The sequence below is a fragment of the Camelina sativa genome, chromosome 20 (assembly GCF_000633955.1).
Source record: "Camelina sativa cultivar DH55 chromosome 20, Cs, whole genome shotgun sequence".
Taxonomy (NCBI): Eukaryota; Viridiplantae; Streptophyta; class Magnoliopsida; order Brassicales; family Brassicaceae; genus Camelina; species Camelina sativa.
Genome location: NC_025704.1, coordinates 11,247,768 through 11,256,980, shown reverse-complemented (window position 1 = coordinate 11,256,980; position 9,213 = coordinate 11,247,768). Strand labels below are relative to the sequence as shown.

At 36.3% G+C, this 9,213-nt stretch overlaps 3 protein-coding genes, 1 long non-coding RNA gene and 1 pseudogene across 4 annotated transcripts in view; 4 read left to right on the top strand and 1 right to left on the bottom strand.

Annotated features, from left to right (window-relative positions):
* Positions 1-1,934, top strand: part of LOC104770475 (eukaryotic translation initiation factor 2 subunit beta) — a 3,111-nt gene extending 1,177 nt beyond the window's left edge. The window contains exons 4-10 of the mRNA XM_010494906.2: positions 19-77; positions 185-242; positions 335-432; positions 591-736; positions 850-992; positions 1,073-1,158; positions 1,610-1,934. Of these exons, the coding sequence (XP_010493208.1) occupies positions 19-77; positions 185-242; positions 335-432; positions 591-736; positions 850-992; positions 1,073-1,158; positions 1,610-1,681 (662 nt within the window). The 3' untranslated portion in view covers positions 1,682-1,934. The remainder of the gene's footprint in view (positions 1-18; positions 78-184; positions 243-334; positions 433-590; positions 737-849; positions 993-1,072; positions 1,159-1,609) is intronic.
* LOC104770474 lies at positions 2,539-4,276 on the top strand (annotated as a pseudogene).
* Positions 4,525-6,403, top strand: LOC104770473 (E3 ubiquitin-protein ligase AIP2). The gene is made up of 5 exons (XM_010494905.1): positions 4,525-4,860; positions 5,039-5,243; positions 5,336-5,535; positions 5,849-6,061; positions 6,144-6,403. The coding sequence occupies exons 1-5, from the start codon at positions 4,687-4,689 to the stop codon at positions 6,291-6,293; spliced, it is 942 nt and encodes a 313-aa protein (XP_010493207.1). The 5' UTR covers positions 4,525-4,686; the 3' UTR covers positions 6,294-6,403.
* LOC104770472 (E3 ubiquitin-protein ligase AIP2-like) lies at positions 6,602-7,500 on the top strand. Its single transcript, XM_010494904.2, has 3 exons — positions 6,602-6,672; positions 6,948-7,160; positions 7,243-7,500. Exons 1-3 carry the CDS (start codon positions 6,631-6,633, stop codon positions 7,390-7,392), a joined length of 405 nt encoding a protein of 134 aa, XP_010493206.1. The 5' UTR covers positions 6,602-6,630; the 3' UTR covers positions 7,393-7,500.
* Positions 7,582-8,576, bottom strand: LOC109131425. The gene is made up of 2 exons (XR_002037063.1): positions 8,157-8,576; positions 7,582-7,973 (listed from the first exon to the last, which is right to left on the bottom strand). It is a non-coding gene; the product is annotated as an uncharacterized LOC109131425 (long non-coding RNA).

Here is a 9,213-nt window from a genome sequence, read left to right as displayed (position 1 = left end):
TTTTTTTTTTTTCTGTAGCTAATGATGGTGGTCTTGAGAGTTCATTTACTGGAATGAAGAAGAAGAAGAAGAAGCCAGTGAGTGTTTTAACGTTTTCTGCCTTTTAAGGTTTTTTTTTTAATTCTTTTAACTTGTGTTTTGGATGATAATGTGCCTCATATTGTTGTTTTTGTTTTGTGTTTAGCTTGATGAATCAAGCTTGTTGAATGATGAAATTGTTGATGCTGGAGAAGATTTGGATGGTATGGTTTTTTTTCTTTCATTTTTGCTTATTAATCGTTTACTAGGGCTTGAATGTTTTTCATGTTAAAATCTTATTGAGAATATATTGCAGATCTTGCTAATGATGAGGAAGAAGGGGCAGAAGGAATAGCTCTTCAGCAGCAACGTTACCCCTGGGAGGGAAGTGATAGAGACTACATATATGACGAGGTGAGTATATCTTAGATGGTTTTTTGTATCAACCCGCTTTGTTTTGCAATGTTCATTGGTTATGAAATATATTTATCTTTATTTGTTCGTATGTAAAAGTATCCATTTCAAAAATCCCTCTCCCCTCTGGTTTTTGCTGACGGCACTTATATTTGCAGCTTCTTGGTAGAGTTTTTAACATTCTCCGTGAAAATAATCCGGAGCTTGCTGGAGATAGGCGTCGTACAGTTATGAGGCCTCCTCAGGTTCTTCGTGAAGGGACAAAGAAGACGGTGTTTGTCAACTTTATGGACCTTTGCAAGACGTACGAGCAAACCCCTCCTTGTCTTCCTCTTCAATATTGTTTAATCATAATTAATAATACTTGTATATTTTGATGGCTGTATAACATGTACTATCTGCACTGAAAAAAATCAGGATGCATCGTCAACCAGATCATGTCATGACTTTCTTGCTTGCTGAGTTGGGTACTAGCGGTTCGCTTGATGGGCAGCAAAGGTTGGTTGTTAAGGGAAGGTTTGCACCTAAGAATTTTGAAGGGATTTTGCGGCGATATATCAGTAAGTAACTTTCTCTCTAGTCTCCAAATTTGAGAACAATAACAATTTGGAGAGTTCTTAATCGCTTCGGTCATTTGCAGCTGAGTACGTCATTTGCCTTGGTTGCAAGAGCCCTGACACAATTCTTTCAAAGGAGAATCGTCTCTTCTTTTTGAGATGCGAAAAGGTATAAATGTTAGCTCTTATCTTGATATGCATTCCTTTGTTCTGTTGTACTTTCTGCGCAACTAAGTAATAAAAATTCTTCTTGCCTACATCATTTCTATCATATGATGGAGAACTAAAAATTTTAGGAGAAGCTTATATATGCCATTGTCTTCTCCTCATTCTTTTCACTAGCCAAAAGCCTCTACCATGCATGATTTCTCTTTTAGACAGGCTGGTGATAACTGATTTACCTCCCCCCACACACACACACACACAGTTTTATACTTTGTCTTGTAGTTGATACCTGGTGAACATAAGCTCATCAGGAGGCATAAATTTCTTAGTGAATCATAATTCTCTGACTTACTTGAAGTGTCATGTGAGGCTGGCAATGATGTAAATATATATTTTTCCTACATTGCTTGATTAAGTGTTTACTCTGCTGAATCTTCTGTGTTTCATCTTTGCAGTGTGGATCTCAACGATCTGTGACTCAGATCAAGCAAGGGTTTGTTGCTCGTGTTGGTCGCAGAAAGACTTGAGAAATTGGAAGGTGAAGTGAGCTTGTTATGGAGTTGGTTCAATGCTTCTCTTCTACTGCTTCTGTGACTTGCTATCAGCTTTTGAGTTTAAATACTTATTTCGTTTTTGTTGTCGTTTTGGAGTATGATGAAGAATCATCAGATTATGACTTCACCTTAAATATGGATATGATCAAAACCTTTTACTCTGTTAGGTTCATTGTGGTTAACTTGAAGGTCGATTTAGAATATCCATGGTCCTTTTCTGCTTCAACGCTCTTGTCCATGCAAAGTCTATTCTTCATGTTTTCTTGTACGTTTGCGATAAATTATCTCTTCATTATAGTTTTTAGGGCTTCTCACTTTTCTTATAAGAATCATTATGAACTTTCATACATTTGGAACTGACTACCGTCAACTTTCGAACACTTTATTACAGTGTTCTTCGAACCGTAAAACTTCGAAAGTTCTTCTTATCTTCAAAACAATTTACAATTTAGTGGGGGTTTAATTGTTCTACTTTCCAATTTAAAACTTAGTTTTCTTTTCGTGTTTCTTGTTTGAGTTCATTAAGACTCGATATAATTTCTTTTTGTTTACTAATCCATTTGGCTCAATAATTGACCACGACTTTTATAGAATCTTGAAGTCATAAAATTTAAGAAATGACGAAAATTATATGCAAAGAACAATTTATTCTTTATTTTCATGCAAACATTAAAACCACTACAAAAGAAAAAGAACAAATGCCACAACGTTTTTTGACGTTAAGGATCCAATTTTCAAAAGTAGAAGAACACTTTTGGAATCATATTTTCATATATATATAATGGAAATTGTTAAAAAAAAATTGATATTCTGTATAACAAATACTTTTTAAAAAGAAATCTATAACAAAAATATAGTAAAGAAAGACAAATTAAGAGATAGTGTCATGGATTCTAACGGTGGATTTCATGAGGTGGAAAAGAATGGTATAAACTGTTTTTGGTACACCATCACCCTAAGTATTGTCCCGTACCCCAAATACATACCCCAACCTCCTCCGCTGAGCTTTCTCTTCAACCTCTTTTCTTATGTCCTAGTAAACGACGGTATAAAAGGGACGTTTCTTATCTTAAGCATGGCCTTTATCTGCTCAGTTCTTCCCCCGAGTACGTAATTCCTACAGCAACGGATTCTACTTATCATCATGTACTCCCTCTGTTTTGGTGCAACAATAAGGTATTTGATGCCGATGGTAGGTGCGACATATGCAAAGGCTCAAATTTTGGTACAGACTATTACTTTTGTAACTACTGTGATGAAAAATTCCATAGGGAATGTGTCCAGTCTCCACTAAAAATTCATCATCCTTACCACTCTGAGCATCCTCTCCAACTTTTCAATTGGTATTATGGGGCTTCCGGCGATAGTGAGTGTTTATGTTGTAGAATATTAGCAATTGGGTTTATTTATCACTGTACGATAGGCCAGATTTTTATGCATTCAACATGTGCGATGAAACCAATACCCTTTGTTGTAGACCCTCCAGAAAACCATGTTCATCCTCTCAACTTTTTCCCCAGACAAACTTGCTTAACTTGTAACATCTGTGTCAGATGCAACTTTGTATCTCATGCTGATTGTATGAATCTCCCACACATCATCAAGATATCACGTCACCACCACCGTATCTCCTTCACTCTTTCTTTTCCATCAAGATCAGAACGGTTTTGTGGAGTTTGTCGTCAAAATATTAACGGTGATTATGGTGCGTATACTTGTGACAAGTGTAGCGATTATGTTGTTCATCCAATATGTGCTACATGGAAGAATGTGTGGGATGGAAAAGAACTCGAATGTGTACCAGAAGAAGATGATATAACACAAGATGTTGGGCCGTTCGAAATGATATCTGAAGGAGTTGTACTTTATTTTCTTCATGACCATCATCTGCGGCTCGAGGTCAATATACTTTATGACGAGAATAAATTTTGTCAAGCGTGTGTCCTTCCTATCTATGAAGGTGACTTGTATTCATGTATGGATTGTGAGTTCATCCTCCATGAAACATGTGCTAAGGCTCCCGTAGAATTCAACATGCCTTACATCTTCATCCACTAAAAATGAAGCAGTTTCACAATAGAGAATTTTTCGAATGTGATGCTTGTGGTCGTATGTACAATGGCTTTGGCTATGGGTGCAATTACAAAGATGAAGACTGCTTTCATCTAGATGTAAGGTGTGCTTCAATTTCTGAGCCGTTTGATTACAAAGGTCATGAACATCCCTTGTTCATATCTTTAAACCAAGGAGTAGAATCTAAGTGTGACGTATGCAAAAGAAGATGTCTTAAACAATTAAATTGCATTAAATGCAATTTTATTGTATGTTTTAGGTGCGTAACCGTACCATACAAAGCAAAATATCAGCATTATGACACACACTCTCTCACGTTGTTATGGGGTGAAGAAGTAAGCGAGAAAAATTTGTGTGAGGTGTGCGAACGTAATTTAAAAGATACGGGAGCAGAAGCGTTGTGTAACTTGTGTTACGGGTGCAATAAATGCTACACAGCTTTTCATATTGAATGTGTAATATATATTTAAAATATTTAAATAGACACCATCATAACATGTTCCATAGAATGTATTTATAGAATGTTGTAAAATTTGTAAACATATGTGTATTCAGTTCAGATATTTTTTTAAAAAATCTCAAAAATATAAACATTAAAATGGTTTCGGTTTTCTCTTACGTAAACCGGTAATTTTGACGTATGTTATATATCAAACCAAACCGAACCGACCTGAACACAAACCAAATTAAACCAAACTAACTTCGGTTGAGTTTGGTTAGAGTTTTAGCAAAACCGACCGACTTCATCCTTTCCTCCTGATCAAGAAATCTCTCTCTGCTCCTACAAATCCAAGAAGACGACGAGAGATCAATCAATCGTTTTACTCATTTGATCGAATTCGTTTGAACCTTCTTCTTTACAAAAACCCCCCAAATCCCAATCGCAATCCCTAAATTAGAATATAATGGATGATGCAGCATCGTCTTCACCGTCTCCTTCCGAGGAAAGCTTGAAGCTTCAACTTGATGATCTGCAGAAACAGCTTAACAAAAAGCTGAGATTCGAATCTTCCGTTCGTTCTATTCATAATCTCCTCCGTGATCACTACTCTTCTTCCTCTCCTTCTCTCCGCAAACAGGTTTGTTTTTATTTTGTTCAATTTTAGGTAACCATAGATTTCAAAATTAGCTCTCGGAATTTTAGAATACTTGCCATTGTTGATTGATGCGTACGTCAAGGATCTTCAATTTGATCCAATATGAGTTTCAATTTCTATGTTATAATTGAATTTTTCGTTTGTTTGATGGCTATTTCAGTTTTATATAGTTGTATCTCGAGTTGCAACGGTTCTCAAGACAAGATATACAGCTACTGGGTTTTGGGTTGCGGGACTGAGCCTTTTCGAGGAAGCTGAGCGACTTGTTTCTGATGCTACTGAGAAGAAACACTTGAAATCTTGCATTGCTCAAGCCAAAGACCAGTTAACCGAAGTTGATATCCAGCCTACTGAGACCTCACAAGGTTTGTGTAACATCATTAGTTTTGCTTTATCATATGGTTCTGAAGATAGGATTTGGGATGAGAGTTTATTACTCTTTGTGAATATGTTTCAGGTTATCTTTTTGAGGGACATCTAACGGTTGATCGTGAGCCGCCACAGCCTCAGTGGCTAGTGCAGCAGAATCTCATGTCTGCTTTCGCTTCTATTGTTGCTGGTGAATCCTCTAATAATGGTCCTACTGAAAACACTCTTGGGGATACGGCCAACTTGATGCAAGAACTCATCAATGGTCTCGACAGTATTATCCCGGAGGTAGTTGTTTTATCTTTTTGGCAATGTCCTTTCTCTTTTCTTCCTTACTAGTTTTAAATGATGTCGTTGTTGTATGTTCTCACATGGCCTGATAAAACGTGATACTTCACATATAGATAGTTTTAAGCACTCTGTGTTCTGCCTTTTACCCATATGTTGTTTCTCCAATTGGTTCTAAATGGCTTGCTATTTGTCTCGTTCTTTCGTATCAAGAGTCTTTAACCCCAATCTAATATAATATTGGTAGTGTTTTTTTTTTTTTTTTGCTTAGCCTTGTGATTGAAAAATGATAAATATGATGTGTTTTATACAGATGCTAGAAGATGGTGGACCACCGAGAGTTCCACCGGCTAGTAAAGAAGTTGTAGAGAAACTTCCAGTGATCGTTTTCAGCGAGGAACTGCTTAAAGAGTTAGGACCAGAGGCAGAATGCTGCATCTGCAAGGAGAATCTTGTAATCGGTGACAAAATGCAGGAGCTGCCATGCAAACACACATTCCACCCTCCTTGCCTAAAGCCTTGGCTGGTAAAATTAATTTCATTCTTTTAAAGCTTAAGGGTAAGCAATAGCAAGAACATAAAGCTTATGATCTAATTGTTTGTGGCAGGACGAGCATAACTCTTGCCCTATATGTCGTCATGAATTACCAACAGACGATCAGAAATATGAAAACTGGAAAGAGAGGGAGAAAGAGGCCGAGGAAGAGAGGAAAGGCGCAGAAAATGCTGTCCGCGGAGGTGAATATATGTACGTTTAGATTGTAGAAGTTATGGCACACCACCAATGTTTGTACTTTAACATCTCCCATTTGTTGTTCATCATTCACAAATTATACATCCTATTTAATAAGAGACTCGATTTGTTTTGTATGAAAGCTTATATAACAACAACAAAGATTTCATTACTTTAACACACAGATTGTCTTCAAGAGACACACCACGTTCAATAACATAACAACAAGAGTATTAGTTAGAAAAGAAGACTGTAGGATACTGTTACTAAATCCACAATAGTAGTTTCTTCAGTAGAGATGATCGTCTGCCCTTAGAGCGACTTGTNCTACTGAAAACACTCTTGGGGATACGGCCAACTTGATGCAAGAACTCATCAACGGCCTGGACAGTATCATCCCGGAGGTAGTTGTTTTATCTTTTTTGGCAATGCCCTTTCTCTTTTCTTCCTTACTAGTTTTAAATGATTTCGTTGTTGTATGTTCTCACATTGCCTGATAAAGCGTGATACTTCACATATAGATGAGTTTAAAGCAATCTGTGTTCAAATATGGCTTTGATATTTGTCTCCTTCTTCCGTATCAAGAGTCTTTAACCCCAATCTAATATGATATTGGTAGAGTGGTTTTTTTGCTTAGCCTTATGATTGAAAAATGATAAATATGATGTGTTTTATACAGATGCTAGAAGATGGTGGACCACCAAGAGTTCCACCGGCTAGTAAAGAAGTTGTAGAGAAACTTCCAGTGATCGTTTTCAGCGAGGAACTGCTTAAAGAGTTAGGACCAGAGGCAGAATGCTGCATCTGCAAGGAGAATCTTGTAATCGGTGACAAAATGCAGGAGCTGCCATGCAAACACACATTCCACCCTCCTTGCCTAAAGCCTTGGCTGGTAAAATTAATTTCATTCTTTTAAAGCTTAAGGGTAAGCAATAGCAAGAACATAAAGCTTATGATCTAATTGTTTGTGGCAGGACGAGCATAACTCTTGCCCTATATGTCGTCATGAATTACCAACAGACGATCAGAAATATGAAAACTGGAAAGAGAGGGAGAAAGAGGCCGAGGAAGAGAGGAAAGGCGCAGAAAATGCTGTCCGCGGAGGTGAATATATGTACGTTTAGATTGTAGAAGTTATGGCACACCACCAATGTTTGTACTTTAACATCTCCCATTTGTTGTTCATCATTCACAAATTATACATCCTATTTAATAAGAGACTCGATTTGTTTTGTATGAAAGCTTATATAACAACAACAAAGATTTCATTACTTTAACACACAGATTGTCTTCAAGAGACACACCACGTTCAATAACATAACAACAAGAGTATTAGTTAGAAAAGAAGACTGTAGGATACTGTTACTAAATCCACAATAGTAGTTTCTTCAGTAGAGATGATCGTCTGCCCTTAGAGCGACTTGTAAAAGACAAACATGTCTGACCACTCCAGACATGCAAACAAATCTTCGGTTTGTCTAACAAACCTATACAGAAGACGACTATCATACACACACAGCAGCATACATGATAGATTACCATATCAACCATATTGACATAACGTTTTACTTAGTTTGCTTTAAAAGCTTATTGTAACCCTGAGGTTTGATCTTCTGCTAAGCAGCCGGAAACTCCTCCTTGATAGAGGCATTGCCTATTGGGACATCTGTCTTTTTGATGTCGGTAAGGGTTTTTGTTGACCAATCTGCAGATAAAGAATGTAAAGGTTGCTGTAATTAGATGCAATCTCAAGGAAAATTATATGATCAATCTATCTTTTACAACTTTGTTAGGTTATGAGTTTATGAGCTTATGAGTTTAAATACTTATTTCGTTTTTGTTGTTGTTTTGGAATATGATAAGAAGAATCACCAGATTATGACTTCACCTTAAATATGGATATGATCAAAACCTTGTTAGGTTCATTGTGGTTAACTTGAAGGTCGATTTAGTATATCCATGGTCCTTTTCTGCTTCAACGCTCTTGTCCATGCAAAGCCTATTCTTCATGTTTTATTGTACGTTTCTGATTGAAAATGCTTAAGTTTCAAAGCTAATGGACACCAAAACTCGAATGAAGAGATAACAAGTTATAGCGTGTAAGATCCGGAAGGTGTTTGAATATAAATCAATTGCAAACAGACACAAACATCATAGTTTTTAGGCTTTCAAACTTTTCTTATAAGAATCCTTGGCATTTTTTTCTTTTAGATACTGAAAAAAACATGAACTTTGGAACTGACTACTTTTGAATTCAAAACTTAGTTTTTTTTCTTCGTGTTTCTTGTTTGAGTTCTCAATTCTTTTTGGTACTAATTGATTAACCACGACTTTTATAGAATCTTGAAGTGAAATTTAAGAAATGACGAAAATTATATGCAAAGAAAAGTTTATATATTTTTTATTTTCACGCAAAGAAGAACATTATAATAACCACTACAGAAGAAAAAGAACAAATTCCACCACGTTTTTTACGTTAAGGATCCAATTATCAAAAGTAGAACAACACTTTTGGAATCATATTTTCATATATATAATGGAAATTGTTAAAAAAAATTGATATTCTGTATAACAAATACATTTTTAAAAGAAACCTCTATAACAAAAATACAGTAAAGAAAGACAAATTAAGAGATAGTGTCATGGATTTTAACGGTGGATTTCATGAGGTGGAAAAGAATGGTAAACTGTTTTTGGTATACCATCACCCTAAGTATTGTCCCATACCCCAAATACATACCCCAACCTCCTCCGCTGAGCTTTCTCTTCAACCTCTTTTCTTATGTCCTAGTCAACGACAGCAAAGGCATGTTTTTTATAAGCATGGCTTTTATCTTCTCAGTTCTTCCCCCGAGTACGTAATTCCTACAACAGCAGATTCTTATGATCATCATGTACTACCTCTGTTTTGGTGCAACAATAAAGAATTTGATGCCGATGGTGGG

Bases quoted from the DNA above. Each gene is read 5' to 3' on its own strand.
- LOC104770473 (XM_010494905.1), top strand. From the start codon at position 4,687: ATGGATGATGCAGCATCGTCTTCACCGTCTCCTTCCGAGGAAAGCTTG. The intron at 5,244-5,335 runs GTTTGTGTAACA...AATATGTTTCAG, and splicing joins GCCTACTGAGACCTCACAAG to GTTATCTTTTTGAGGGACAT. The intron at 5,536-5,848 runs GTAGTTGTTTTA...TGTTTTATACAG, and splicing joins TCGACAGTATTATCCCGGAG to ATGCTAGAAGATGGTGGACC.
- LOC104770472 (XM_010494904.2), top strand. From the start codon at position 6,631: ATGCAAGAACTCATCAACGGCCTGGACAGTATCATCCCGGAG. The intron at 6,673-6,947 runs GTAGTTGTTTTA...TGTTTTATACAG, and splicing joins TGGACAGTATCATCCCGGAG to ATGCTAGAAGATGGTGGACC. The intron at 7,161-7,242 runs GTAAAATTAATT...TGTTTGTGGCAG, and splicing joins CTTGCCTAAAGCCTTGGCTG to GACGAGCATAACTCTTGCCC.